This window comes from Ochotona princeps, chromosome 3 (assembly GCF_030435755.1).
Source record: "Ochotona princeps isolate mOchPri1 chromosome 3, mOchPri1.hap1, whole genome shotgun sequence".
In the NCBI taxonomy this organism is placed as follows: domain Eukaryota; kingdom Metazoa; phylum Chordata; class Mammalia; order Lagomorpha; family Ochotonidae; genus Ochotona; species Ochotona princeps.
In genome coordinates this window covers 26,107,523-26,121,867 of record NC_080834.1, presented here as the reverse complement: position 1 = coordinate 26,121,867, position 14,345 = coordinate 26,107,523, and the positions used below count along the sequence as shown (strand labels likewise).

At 63.4% G+C, this 14,345-nt stretch overlaps 2 protein-coding genes across 2 annotated transcripts in view; one reads left to right on the top strand and one right to left on the bottom strand.

The window, feature by feature from the left end:
• Positions 1 to 1,650, top strand: LRRC3 (leucine rich repeat containing 3). Its single transcript, XM_058661214.1, has 2 exons — positions 1 to 72; positions 812 to 1,650. The coding sequence occupies exon 2, from the start codon at positions 826 to 828 to the stop codon at positions 1,648 to 1,650; it is 825 nt and encodes a 274-aa protein (XP_058517197.1). The 5' UTR covers positions 1 to 72; positions 812 to 825.
• Positions 1,651 to 8,013: 6,363 nt separating this feature from the next.
• TSPEAR (thrombospondin type laminin G domain and EAR repeats) overlaps positions 8,014 to 14,345 on the bottom strand; it is a 57,483-nt gene continuing 51,151 nt past the window's right edge. Inside the window, exons 10-12 of the mRNA XM_058661232.1 lie at positions 11,491 to 11,678; positions 10,102 to 10,203; positions 8,014 to 8,167 (exon numbers count right to left, since the gene is read on the bottom strand). Of these exons, the coding sequence (XP_058517215.1) occupies positions 8,014 to 8,167; positions 10,102 to 10,203; positions 11,491 to 11,678 (444 nt within the window). The remainder of the gene's footprint in view (positions 8,168 to 10,101; positions 10,204 to 11,490; positions 11,679 to 14,345) is intronic.

Genomic DNA, 14,345 nt, shown 5'->3' with positions numbered 1-14,345 from the left:
CCCAGGCCGGGGTGTGGCGCCGGGGCCGGCGCGAACAGGGGAGCGGCGCGTGGAGCGGCGTCCGGCCCGCAGGTAAAGCCCTGCCCCGCCGCACCCACCGGGGTCCCGGCCGAGCTACCCCCGACCTCGGTCCTCCACCCCGGTCCCCACCCCGGCCTCCACCCCGGTCCCCACCCCGGCCTCCACCCCGGTCCTCCACCCCGGCCTCCACCCCGGCCTCCACCCCGGCCTCCACCCCGGTCCCCACCCCGGCCTCCACCCCGGCCTCCACCCTGGTCCCCGACCCTGGTCCCCACCCCGCTCTTCACCCCGCTCCCCACCCTGGTCTCCACCCCGGTCCCCAACCCGGTCCCCAACCCGGTCCCCAACCCGGTCCCCGCGCGCTCCCTCGTCCACACCCCGCCGCGCCGCGCCCGCCCGGGGCTCCTTTGAGCTTCTCCCGGTGCTGTGTTGATCGGGCGGCACTGTGTAGGTGAGGGAGCGGGCTGAGCAGCTGATCCTGATCGCGGGCGTGAATGGGGACTACCTGCAGGGCCTCCTGTTTGGGCCTGTGGTGCCTGGCCCTTCCTCCCACAGCCCCAGGGTTGGGCCTGGGCCTGGGTGATGGGCGAGCTGCAGCAGTTTCCTGCCACCCTGCCCAGGGCCAGGGCACCTGCTGGGCGCGGGTCTCCCAGCTGGCCAGGGGGAGAGGGCCCCAGAGAAGTTACAGGGCGGGGCTGTGTCTGCTTCGGAGGCGTCCCCCACCCCTGCCAGTGTCCGCTTCTGGCAGACCTGGCTCACAGGCCCTCCGTCTCGCTCCCTTCTCTTGCAGAACCCAAGGTCCCTATGGCCCCGGCTCCACAGGAGGGAGCAGACCCCCACCTGGGGCCAGGCGGAATGGGCCCCCGGGGCAGGCGGGGCCCTGCATCCCTGCTGGCCACGGCCCCTGGCCCCTGCCTGTTGCTGCTGTTCTGTGTGCCCCTGAGTGCCGGCTGCCCGCAGAGCTGCCAGTGCCCGGAGCATGCGGGCGCCCTGGCCGTGCACTGTAGCGCTCGGGGGCTGCAGGAGATCCCTCGGGACATCCCGGCCGAGGCCGTGCTGCTCAAGCTGGATGCCAACAGGATCTCGCATGTCCCCAACGGGGCCTTCCAGCACCTGCAGCAGCTGCGGGAGCTGGACCTGTCGCAGAACGCCATCGAGACCATCGGGCCAGCTGCCTTCTCGGGCCTCGCCGGAGGCCTGCGGCTGCTGGACCTGTCGCACAACCGCATCCGCAGGGTCCCCAAGGACGCCCTGGGCAAGCTCAGTGCCAGGATCCGGCTGTCGCACAACCCTCTGCACTGCGAGTGTGCCCTGCAGCAGGCCCTGTGGGAGCTGAAGCTGGACCCCGACTCGGTGCACGACATCGCCTGCCACACCTCAGTGCAGGAGGAGTTCGTGGGCAAGCCGCTCATCCAGGCGCTGGACGCTGGGGTCAGCTTCTGCGGTGTCCACCACAAGACCACCGACGTGGCCATGCTGGTGACCATGTTTGGCTGGTTCGCCATGGTCATCACCTACATCGTATACTACGTGCGACACAACCAGGAGGACACCAGGCGGCACCTGGAGTACCTCAAGTCGCTGCCCAGCGCACCCAGCCCCAGGGAGCCCGGCGGCCCGGGGCCCTAGCCCCGGCAGGGAACGTGCTGGCCAGAGACCCTGCCCAGGCCCAGGGAGCCCGGCGGCCCGGGGCCCTAGTGCTGGCCGGGAGTGCGCTGGCCAGAGACCCTGCCCAGGCCGGTGGTGGAGGAAGGAAGAGGCATGGCTTGCCTGTGGCCACACGGCCGGGACTCGCTGTGGGGCAGCTGTGGCAATGTCCGCATCCCTGCCATGGGCTAGCTCCTGCCACATGGGTTGGACATCCACTGGGTCTCCGCTGGACCCGCCTACCCTGGGCCCTGGCTGTGACCCTTCCAGCCACTGCGTGCCTGCCCTGGCCAGAGCAGGAAAGGTCACGGAGGGGTCCTGTGCCTTCTGCTGACCTCTGACCCCTCACCAGTGGTCTGAATGTTCGTGCAGTCACCCTTGTGCCAAAGCCTTGGTCCACGGCGGGGGCCAGGCCCAGTGCAGCACAGCCCTGTCGCCATCCTGCCCTCCCCCAGCCGTGGACCGGGCCACCCGGTGCCTTGCTCTTGCTGGTGTCTCCAGCACCCTTCCTGGAGAGGGCCGTGGGGGGCCGCGCCTGCCCTACCCCTGCCGCCGGCGTCAGCAGGTTCGGGAGCCCCCTCAGCGCTGGGTTTTCCTAGCCCAGTCACTCCACTCCCATGACACTGATTTCTGACCGTCTTTCTGTAGGAGTGTTTGTGTCGTCCACTAGGTGGGATGTCTCCGGGGCAGCTGGGCAGGGCCCGGGGTTCCACATCCGCGGGGACCCAGGGGGACTGGCTGGGCTCCTGTGCTGTTCCCTGGTCTCCCCTGCCCTGGGCTGGCCTGGGACCTGCCCTGGCCTTCCTTGTGGCCTCACTGGACCCTGTGTGCGCTGCCCTTCACTGGGACCCCAACACTGGGATCCTCACAGCTCCTCAGCATCCTCCCCCTGCCGAACCCTCCCGCACTCACCCCTTCAACTGCTGCGGCCCAGGGTCAGGGGAGGGAGCAGGGGTCTGGCGGGTAGAGGAGCTGGCCCCACAGGATGGCCACAGTGGCTGACCCAGCTGGGCCTCAGGGAGGGGCGACTCGTGGGGAGGGGTCTCCAGGACAGGGGGCTCAGCCTCTCGGGGCCACCCCGGGTGCTCTTCTGGCGTAGAGGCAACCCGAGCCTTGACCCTAACTCTGACCTTCACCCAGGAGAGGAGCCTGGCCCAGCGCCCTTCCCCACGCTCATGGCTTTGGGGTTCCCTTGGTGTCCAGCTGCAAGGGATGGGCCAATTCAGCATGGTTGCTGGCAGGGCCGTCCTGGTGCAGGGACAGGAAGCCGGCTGGGACTGGCAGGGGTTGGCAGGTACAGGGTACGGGCTGCTAGGGGTGAGGTGGGGTTCGTGCCTGGGCAGTGTGGTGTGTGGGCAGGCAGATCCTGCCTTCAGGACTGCCTGGCTGGAGCTGCAGGAACTGCCTCCCAGTCAGGGGCCTCTACCCCGGGCCCCGACCTGGCCAGCGGCCATCCTGGACAGCCTGTCCCCGTTGGTCGACGTTGTGCAGGGGCCCCCACCAGAGCAGCAGCAGCCCTCAGCTCCTTCCCTGAGAGGCGGGCGGCCACCTGCACCCCACTCCTGCAGCCACCGCCCAGCTGGGTGCAGTGGGCAGCTATGGCCCTGTCCGGCTCACTGTCCTGCCCCGGTGCTGGCAGTCACTTTTCCATTTTCAGACAAGAAGCCGCTGTCCTTGGTTGGGAATGTGTAGAGGGGCCTGTCTAGGGTGACGCTGGACTGGAAGCTGCGTCTGACAGCCAGGCCTGGACAGCGTCACCCGGGACCTGGCCTCGGCGTTGTCAAAACAAAGCAGCAGTCCCCAGCACAGTGGTGGAGGCGGGGAGCAGCTTCGAGGACGCAGGGGCTTGGCGGGCAGGCCAGGTCACGCGTTCTGGCCCCGCAGCATGCAACATGGGTGAGGATTCCTCTCAAGGCCTTTTGCTGGGACTGCATCTGTCACCATGGCAACAGTGCCCACTGGCAGGCCCTGCAGGCTGAAGGCAGCCCCCAGAGGCAGTCATGCGTGGCTTTGGGGTCCAGGTGGTTGTCAGCAGGGCTGAGTCCTCAGTGCCCAGGAGCTCAGGAGAGAGGAGCGGCGGCGGGGCCTCTGTGCAGCCTGCTGACGGCAGAGCACCTGAAGAGGTGCTGTGTGGAAGTGCCCGCTGACGGCAGAGGTGTGTGTGGAGGCGGCTTTGCCCGGAGCCACGTCCCCAGGTGCGAGCGCCAGGCCGGATGGGGCTGGAGGTGGGCAGGATGTGACGTCAGAGCTGTGAGAACCAGATCAACCCCGTGGCAGGAGGGGGTGACATTTTGTGGGGGCCTGGGCAGTGGCCATGTGCCAGAACTTTCTCCTTGCATGAGGCTGCCCAGACGTCTACGTGCCTGGTTGCTCACTGTTCTGCCGCCCCCAGGTACACACCAGGCTGTTGGCCGGTCAGTGGGGGCCCTGCCGGCGGCTCAGGATTCAGTGTGGGCCTCCGGGCTGCTGCCCAGCATGGGAGCCCCAGGTGGCTCTAGTCCTGGGCAGCAGCCAGGGTGGCCAGAGTGCGGCCCGGGGTGGCGTGGGCTCCAGCTGCCGGGGTTCAGGGTGCAGTAGGCAGAGGTCGACCCCTGGCCAGCCAGGCTCAGGTCCCTGTAGGCCCCAAGCCTGTGGGCTGTGTTGTAGCCGCTGGTTGACCCCTGGATCAGATGCTGTGTGACCCTGTCACCTCCCGACTGTACCCACAGTCTGGTGAGTCCCTGGGCCGCAGGGCCTGTGGGTCTGGGAGTCCTGTCAGTCAGAACATTGATTATCGTCCCAGTAAGTGGTTCACATACCCCGTCACCAGGGGGCGGCATAGAGACGATAAAGGGCCAGGCCTGAGCAAGGCTGTGATGGGTGGAGCAGGGAGTGCAGGCCTGATGGGCCACTGGGGTCTCTGTGTGCTGTGTGGGTCCCTCCCAGTGCAGACCCCGTGTCTGTGTGCAGTGGCCACCATGAGCCACCAGCAGGTCGACCCAGATACCAGGCCCTTAAGGAGGTGGATACAGGACACGACCTCAGGGATGGGGTCAGGGCTTGGACGGGGCTTGACATCATGGGGGGCAGCAGTACCCCTCACCTGGCCAGGGAGAGGGTCGTGTGAACTGGTATAGCTAGCACGCCACAGCTGGCATGCCTCACCAGGTTGAAATGTAAGGAGTCAAGATCACGGGCCCTAGGGAGATGAGAAAATAACGCTAGAGGTGGCCAACGTGCGGCCGGCTGAGCTGGGTGGTCTCTGGCCTGCTGCCCAGGGGTGTGTACCAGGCCGGGCTGGGCGTAGGAGGGCTCTCTGGGGCCAATGGGCTCACCCCGAACTCGCTGTGGGCCCCATGTGACAGCCTTGAATCCCTCAGTGGGCTCGGCTTGGATGGTGGCCACGCGTCATGGGCAGGTCTAACTGGCTGTGGTGTCCGGGATGGAGGGATTGGCCTTGTTCTGAGGGGGCAGGACTGTGACAGGAAGCCGGCCTGCTCTGCCCAGGCTGTACAGGATGAGGCCAGGACAGAGGGACCCTCTCCTGTCTCCTGGTGCCCCCTCCACAATGCCCCTGCAGGCACTCAGCAGAGAGGACTCCGAGAGCGCCCAATTCATTCTGCCCCATCCTGTCCCATCCTGAGACTCAGAGGTTGGGGATGGGCAGGACTGGGCCCAGGCTGAGTTGGCTCCCTCATGGGCATCTTTGCCTTTTGGGGCCTTGTCCACAACAGGGCTCTCCAAGCCAGCAGTGCCAACAGGCAGGGTGTATGGGGGGACGCCCCCATGAGAGCAGGCTGGAGGTCACAGACCCTGGGGAATGCGGTCAGCAGTGTGGCTGATGGCTGCAGGCCCTGGGACCCTGGGGTGGACGCCACGGTCACGGCTGTAGAGCGCCTTGGGCAATGCTGGGTAATTGGCGCATGGATCAAGCCTTGTATGTGAAGGCTGGTCGTCTCCCCCTCCTTATTTGGGGAGCTGGCACTTCTAGGGGTTCCGCCTGCAGTCTGTGCCTGGAATTACTGGCTGTGTCCCAGCCTGGTTCTCAGGCCCGCTGGGTCGCGAACAGCTTCCCCTCATGCTCTGTTCTTACTGCCGCGCAAAGAAGCCTCAGGGAGGCTCTGAGAGTGTGGCCTTCCGTGCCGGGTGGCAGCAGAGTAAATGCCAGCGTCACAGAGCAAGTCTTAGAACTTTGGTCTCGGAGTGTGTCCATGCGCCATTTCAGAAACATTTTACTAAAGGCAGCATTCTTCAATTACCTTTCATGTTCGGCTGGATCCCATGTGTTTATTTGACATCCCCTGCCCGTTCCTCTGGGGCCAGTGCTCCCAGGGCTGTGGCCTTCCCAGACAGGCGCCCCTGGCTGCCCAGGGCCAGGGGGATGAGGAACTGAGGGACACAGGCTCAGGCTGGGCCTTGGGGACAGAGGCAGAAAGGCTGGGCAAGAGCCTCAGGTATATCTAACATGGGCAAAGATGCAGGATGACATAGGAGCAGAGTGTGGAGTGAGGACAGTGTGAGGTGTGAGGACAGTGTGAGGAGTGAGGACAGTGTGAGGCGTGAGGACAGTGTGAGGCGTGAGGACAGTGTGAGGAGTGAGGACAGTGTGAGGTGTGAGGACAGTGTGAGGTGTGAGGACAGTGTGAGGAGTGAGGACAGTGTGAGGCGTGAGGACAGTGTGAGGTGTGAGGACAGTGTGAGGTGTGAGGACAGTGTGAGGAGTGAGGACAGTGTGAGGTGTGAGGACAGTGTGAGGCGTGAGGACAGTGTGAGGGAGTGTGAGGACAGTGTGAGGAGTGAGGACAGTGTGAGGAGTGAGGGAGTGTGAGGAGTGAGGACAGTGTGAGGCGTGAGGACAGTGTGAGGCGTGAGGACAGTGTGAGGAGTGAGGACAGTGTGAGGTGTGAGGACAGTGTGAGGTGTGAGGACAGTGTGAGGAGTGAGGACAGTGTGAGGCGTGAGGACAGTGTGAGGCGTGAGGACAGTGTGAGGAGTGAGGACAGTGTGAGGTGTGAGGACAGTGTGAGGAGTGAGGACAGTGTGAGGTGTGAGGACAGTGTGAGGAGTGAGGACAGTGTGAGGGAGTGTGAGGACAGTGTGAGGAGTGAGGACAGTGTGAGGTGTGAGGACAGTGTGAGGAGTGAGGACAGTGTGAGGTGTGAGGACAGTGTGAGGAGTGAGGACAGTGTGAGGGAGTGTGAGGACAGTGTGAGGAGTGAGGACAGTGTGAGGAGTGAGGACAGTGTGAGGTGTGAGGACAGTGTGAGGTGTGAGGACAGTGTGAGGAGTGAGGACAGTGTGAGGCGTGAGGACAGTGTGAGGGAGTGTGAGGACAGTGTGAGGAGTGAGGACAGTGTGAGGAGTGAGGGAGTGTGAGGAGTGAGGACAGTGTGAGGAGTGAGGACAGTGTGAGGAGTGAGGGAGTGTGAGGAGTGAGGACAGTGTGAGGAGTGAGGACAGTGTGAGGTGTGAGGACAGTGTGAGGTGTGAGGACAGTGTGAGGTGTGAGGACAGTGTGAGGAGTGAGGACAGTGTGAGGAGTGAGGACAGTGTGAGGTGTGAGGACAGTGTGAGGAGTGAGGACAGTGTGAGGTGTGAGGACAGTGTGAGGAGTGAGGACAGTGTGAGGTGTGAGGACAGTGTGAGGTGTGAGGACAGTGTGAGGAGTGAGGACAGTGTGAGGTGTGAGGACAGTGTGAGGAGTGAGGACAGTGTGAGGCGTGAGGACAGTGTGAGGCGTGAGGACAGTGTGAGGAGTGAGGACAGTGTGAGGCGTGAGGAGGTTGTCTCAGGGCAGTGGAAGAAATTGCTTGGAGTGCCCGAGGCAGGGATAGGCAGTCTACATGTGAGCGCCATGTTGACTGAACCTGCAAGGTTCACCCAGTCTTGTTAGTGAGGCGTCTGCTTGCACCCAGTTCTCGGGAAATCCAGGCAGGGGCACAGGAGGGCACAGCTGCCCTGGGGTTTCTCGGGGGGCGGCCCGGCCTCCCTGAGGCCTCCCCGGGGTCTCCCACGGCTGTCTCACGGGGTTCCCTCTGCTGCCTGGGGAAGGGGGCAGGCTGGCCAAGCTGGCCCCTGCCTCCTGCTGCCCTCCTGACGGGGCTGGCGGGGCTGGCACGGGGAGGAGACCAGGGCGGGAGAGGAGTGAACTGAGGGCGGCCGGGAGGGTGTTGCGGGTTGGGTCCCCCCAAGAAACACGCAGTGGCCGCGTGGCTTCTGTGAAAGCGACATAAATACATCCCCGAGTGGACAAGACGTAATAAATAGGCGGAGGCGGGCGTCCGCGGCCCGTGCCTTCCGAGGTAAAACTTGGCAGGAAAGTTTCCGTGAGGGCGGCACTCCTACAGGACTTGGCGGCCAGCGGGCTCAGCGGGTCCTGAGTCGCAGCACCCTGGACAGGGGCTCCTTGGCGCTGGAGTAGATGAGGTAGGAGCCCGCGGGCGTGCTGAAGGCCTCCCAGTCCCGGCAGCCGAAGGTGGGCAGGCTGTGGGCGGCCACGAAGCCCTCGTAGCCCTGCCACCTGCGGGGTGGGGGACAGGCAAGTCAGCTCCGTGACCCCGCCCCTCCCAGGCACCCCAAGTGTGTGAGGCGCTCCCACACCCCACGTGTCCTGCACCTCTGCCTCACGGTGTGCGAGGCTGCTGCTGCGGAAGCCGGCTGATCCCATCGGGGACAGCTTGCACCAGCTGCAGGAGTGGCGCCCTGCGTGCCCCGGGCTCCCTGGGCACTGCCCTTGGCTCCCACGAGGAGTGTCTGTTGATTTCTGGAACAGTCTGTCCTGCTCTGCTGACGTGCCAACAGGCCTTCTTTCATGTCTCTTCAAAAATCAAGTTTTCCTCTTCTCCGTGGATTTAAAAACCACTGTCATGCCAAAAAGTTTAGCAGCATATTTGGCAAAAGGCTCAAGAAAATGGATTTTTTTCTTTTTTGTAGAACGTGGGTGACTAAAGCCATCGTGGAAGCCAGGGGAATAGGCTAGTGCGGCCGGGTGGGGAGCAGGGGGTAGGAGAATTCCCAGGGAGACAGCAGTGTGGCAGCACCAGGCCCGGGGCGCACGGCACAGCACAGCCTGCGTGCCAGCCAGGCCGGGGACCGGCCCTGTTCACACCACTGTGGCACACACCTGTATTTATGAAGTTCAGCTCCCAGCACGTGGGAGTGAAGGGTAAGTCCCCCAAAGAAAATCCAGGGTGATTTCATTTCCTGCTCTAGATGCAGAAATCTTAAACATAAGCCGTCGGAATCCAGGTCATCTTAAATAATTATGTCTGATTATCTGCTGGCGCCAGCCCCAAGCACACAGGAAATCTCTCATTAAAAGTCATTACAACATCAGCAGGCAGGAGCTGTGTCGTGTGCCAACAGGCACCGAGCGAAGCACACTGGGGACACAGGCTGCCCGCGGGGCAAGGGCAGTGCCCGGGCAGCCACGGCCCAGAGCTCTCACTCTACCACCTGGCCACTCCTGCAGCTCGTCCAGGCTGTCCCCGGGGCTGGCAGCTGTGTCAGGAAACGCAACAGGCCACACGCACACAACATGCACACGAAGTGAGCGGCGTCCGCTCCCAAGGACCCTTCTGAGGGTAAACTGTTGAATTAATGAGCTAATTGGGCTCGGCGGCTAGACACAGACTGGACTGTTGTGGAGAGGAGCTGGAAACCAAAACTTAGACTCCATGCGTCGTGCTTAGAGTGCTTGAAAGCCCAGAGGGGCCTGCAAAAGCTCATGGAAAGTAGAATTAAAACCTAAGTGTATTTTGGTGCAAAATTTTCTGAAATTCCCGCAAGAGGTTTTTTTAAAAAATTTTTTTTATAATATACATTTCCATGAACTATCTGCAGGTCCTTCCTGGGCAGAGATTTCAATGTTTTGGAGGTATGGCCACGCTATGTGATCCATTGTCCAGCCAAGGCCATGGGCGCCAGGAAGGGGGGTCCCCAGGGAGGGCCAGGGCTGAGGGGGTCCCCAGGGAGGGCCGGGGCTGAGGGGGTCCCCAGGGAGGGCCGGGGCTGAGGGGGGTCCCCAGGGAGGGCCGGGGCTGAGGGGGGGTCCCCAGGGAGGGCCGGGGCTGAGGGGGTCCCCAGGGAGGGCCAGGGCTGAGGGGGTCCCCAGGGAGGGTCGGGGGCTGAGGGGGTCCCCAGGGAGGGCCGGGGCTGAGGGGGGTCCCCAGGGAGGGCCGGGGCTGAGGGGGGGTCCCCAGGGAGGGCCGGGGCTGAGGGGGTCCCCAGGGAGGGCCGGGGCTGAGGGGGTCCCCAGGGAGGGTCGGGGGCTGAGGGGGTCCCCAGGGAGGGTCGGGGGCTGAGGGGGGGTCCCCAGGGAGGGTCGGGGGCTGAGGGGGGGTCCCCAGGGAGGGCCGGGGCTGAGGGGGGGTCCCCAGGGAGGGTCGGGGGCTGAGGGGGGGTCCCCAGGGAGGGCCGGGGCTGAGGGGCCTGCGGGCTCTGGCAGCTCCTCACCTGTACACGACACTGTCCACCAGGAAGGTGCTCCCATCAAAGGAGTTAGCGACCACCAGGAAATAATCTTCTCCCACCGAGAAGAACTCCCAGTCCAGGGCGCTGTGGAGACAGGGTGGGCTCAGGGGCAGGGCCGGCACTGGCACGAAGCCTCGAGCTCGGACATTCTCAGTGCTTCTGCAATGCCCAAGTATGTTTCATCCTAAAACTCAACTTCTGGCAGGAGTTGACACTCAGTGACGTGTGTTGACAGAACAGCACCTTCTGGCCTGGCCATGATGGCCACCAAGCCCGCGGAACCCATGGGCCAGCTGTCCCTTGGGGCACTGGTGCCTCCATGCCGGGTACCGCCTTTACTATTTCTTTCTCTTTCTCTCTTTTAGGATTTATTTATTTATTTTGAAGGTGTTACAGAGAGAGAGAGAGATCTACTCTCTGCTACTTTACTCCCCAGATGGCCGCAACAGCCAGCGTTAGGCCAGGCTGCAACCAGGAGCCAGGAGCTCCATCTGGGTCTCCCAGGTGGGTGCAGGGGCCCAAGCATTGGGACGTCCTCTGCTGCCCTCCCAGACTATTAGCAGGGAGCTGGACTGGAGGTGGAGCAGCTGGGCCTTGAACTGGCGCCCAATCACAGGGAGCCTGTGTCACAGGGAGTGGCTTTATCCACCAGGCACAGTGCCCGCCCTACTCTTTCATTTTTTTAAAATGACAGCATGACCCACTGGTAAGTCTCCAAGTCCCCAGGTCTCTCCTTCTCGGGGGCATTGGTGCGGGTGGCCTGGTGCCTCTCCTTGCACTTTCTGCATTGCTCAGCTTGAAGATGCTCTGGTTGGGCTATGTGGCTTCCCTGCTCTCACAGCCGCTCATCTTAGAGACACACCCCTAGGTTTACCTACTGCCTGGTCTCAGAACCGGGACCCGGCAGTGGCCTCGGCCTCCAGGGCCTCTTGAGAACTGGCACCACGTGGTTCAGACCTGCTCAGTCCTCACTGGTCTTTCACTGCCTCCATGCACCAGTCCTCAGTGCTGGTGCTGCGGGCAAGGGTGCGGTCCTGCGACGTGGGGCACTTAGTGCTGCCGTCCATGGTGGCTACAGGGGTGGCTCTGCAATAGTCAGGAAGCCCCGGTCCTCACACCCTTGCCGCATGTGACGCGGACCGGCTGGGGCTGTAGCTTTCATACTGCCCATGCGTATGGCCCTCCCTGACCTCACTTCCCAGGATGGAAGTCACGTGTGTGGCAAGTGCCAAGCTCCTGTGTCTGGCTTGGTTATGTGTCAGGGCCCAGAAATGGTCCCACCTTCCTGGGCAAGGCTCTGCATGGCAGGGTGGCGAGCCTGAGCCCCAACAGGCCGCCTCAGAGGTGCTCTGCCCCCCGCAGTCCTGGTACCTGCAGGTGGGGATGTCCTGAAACTTGACAAAGGTCTGTGCGGTGACATTCAGCTCGTAGATGACCGAGTTGATGACGTAGGCGTCGTTCTGCACCTGCGTCTCCACGTCATAGCTTTGACTGTTGGCGACGGCAAGGAACAGTCGCTCCCCAATGTGGAAGACCTCCCAGTCCGCAGCACCGAATGTCTGAACGAATGAGAAGGGAACAGGAGGCAGTGAGGGCTCTGAGACGGACCCGCCACCTCCACGCCGTGCTCCGCAGACACCCCGCAGCGGGTCGTGCTGCTGAAAGGCCCTCTGTGTAACGTCCTCTGGGGCCTGTGCCTCCGTCCCATGAGATCCACTCGACCTCTGTCGGCGAGCATGTCCTGGGCTTGCTCCTGCTAAACAAGGCCAAGAGGCCTGCTTGCTCCCCAGGAGCGCCGCCTGCCTCGGGTGACGCTGTGCTGTGACCCTGTGCTCAGGCCTGGCTTCTGTGCTGGTGCAGCCCCCACAGACCAGTGCTCACTCTTGGGGGTGGCCCTGTCCGGCCCTCTGGCGCTGGGCGCTTTGTGCTGAAATCGTCCTCACTGGCTTGGATGAAATGCTCTGAGAACATGAGAGCCCCGAGGCCCCGGGGATCGGCCCTGGCCAGGCACAACCGGAGGGACGTCCAAGGAGGAGGGTGTCGGCCTGAGTCCCTCTCACCCACTCCCCAGCCAGTCCCCACCCAGTCCTAACCAAGCCCTCACAGAGTCCCCAGCCAGAGTGCTGAACAGAAATCAACGGGTGAAGTACAGACACTGGAATCAGCAGGCAGGAAGTGAAAGTAGGGGTGAGATTCCTGGGCACCCGAGGGCAGGGTTGAGTGTGGTGGGTGGACACCCAGGGGGCAGGGTTGAGTGTGGTGGGTGGACCCCAGGGGGCAGGGTTGAGTGTGGTGGGTGGACACCCGGGGGCAGGGTTGAGTGTGGTGGGTGGACCCCAGGGGGCAGGGTTGAGTGTGGTGGGTGGACCCCAGGGGGCAGGGTTGAGTGTGGTGGGTGGACAGCAGGGGTCAGGGTTGAGTGTGGTGGGTGGACACCCGGGGGCAGGGTTGAGTGTGGTGGGTGGACACCCGGGGGCAGGGTTGAGTGTGGTGGGTGGACCCCAGGGGGCAGGGTTGAGTGTGGTGGGTGGACCCCAGGGGACAGCCATCTCCAGGTCGTGCTGACAGGACCTTCTCTGAGTCAAGCTGGGGTTGTTCTGCCTTCAGCCTGCGGAGAGCGCCCTCCGGTGGCTGCCATCAATCTGGTCTGGTCTCCGCGTCTGTCTTCCTGTTCAGTTGTGTGCTGCTCCCTCTCCCACCCGCACAGCGCCGTGTGGGTCACGGTTGTGACACGTCTAAGAAGGGTCCCACACAAGGTGTGAAGGAGGCTTCGGTCTGAGAATGGCCCCTGTCAGCAGCACAAACTCCGCTACGATTCACTAAGAGCAGAGAGGTGGCTTTCACGGGGAGGCTGTGGCGAAGAGGGCGGGACCACCAAGTCCCGGGGGACGCCGCCCACACCCACACTTGCTCCTGAAGATCAAGTTTGCCCTACCCTTCCCTGGTTGAAGATGACTAGCATCTGACAGGAATGGCAGACATATTGGCTGGCTCAGCTTGTACCCTTCTGACTACAAGCTGAATTCAGCCAACTTTGCCCTTCAGGGGCCAGAACGGGCGCCCCTGGATCAGCTGCTGGGCTGGGCTTTCCACGGAGACTGCACACGAGGGGACATTTTGTGGAAGACTTGGAAGGGGAGATGGGCCCATGGCTGCCGAGCTGGGGGCCGGAGGGACGTGGTCTGGTCCCAGTAAGAGTGGACTGGTCAAGAGCCAAGGTTACGGCAAGCAGCCTTGGGGACACACGAAGCGTTCTGCTGGTTGCCTTTCTAGAAGGTCAAGGAACAGCCTCACGTGCTTGAGAATGTCAGAGGGGGCAAGGAGGGAGAAGGAGACCTCCCAGGTGCTGTTCACTCTCAAATGCCTGCGACAGCCAGGGCTGGCGGGGCCGAGGCGGCAGCCTGGAAGTCCATCTGTGTCCCCCACTACGTGAGGCATCACTGCGCTTCCGCGGGGGAGCTCAGAGGTAATCTAACACGGGGCTGGGTCGGGTTCACCTGAGGGGTGACTGAACGACTCAGAAAACGCCCACCCTTTCTGGCTGCGAAGCACAGCCCAGGGTAAAACAGAGATGGCCCCAGGCCCTCAGCCTTTCGGGGCTGAACTACACGACAGAGTGACAGCTTCGTCTCTTCCCACAGTTCCCCAGGCCCCTCCCCCGTCTCCCATTAGAGAGCTGGGCTCACACAGACGTTTGTCACTGTCCCAGCGACTGGGGGAGGGCAAGCGTGACGGGCCCCCCAGGGGTGTGCACAGCCGTCTCCCGGGGCAGGCGAGGGCTTTCGCGTCCTGTGACTGAGTCAGCGTCCAGGGCGTGCTGCCCAGAACCGGGGGTGTGGCCACCTCCATGTCCCAGGAGGGTCCTGGTCCTGTGGCCTCCCTGCCTGCGTGTCCTGGCTTGGCCTGGGTTCCGTCATGCGGCTGAGGTAGACTGGACATGCCGGCGCTGGAGCCAGCTGGTGGCCACAGCTTCTCTCTACGCCTAACTCTGATTGCTCTCCTAGGACGCTGCATCCTACAGGGACTGGTCACCCGTGCTGTCTCAGGTGTCCTACCTGTGAGATCACAGTTGGGATTGGCTTCCCCTCTACCCCCCGGCCTGTGGGAGGTGGCTCCAAGGGCCATGTGTGGCTGCAAGCAGAGAGGATGCCACCTGCCCTGGGTCAGGCGTGACCTGTCTGAGGCAGCGCAGCTGACCGGCTGGTGCGGCCCAGGTGTCCTGCAAC

Coding starts and splice junctions, on each gene's coding strand:
- LRRC3 (XM_058661214.1), top strand. CDS start 826: ATGGCCCCGGCTCCACAGGAGGGAGCAGACCCCCACCTGGGGCCAGGC.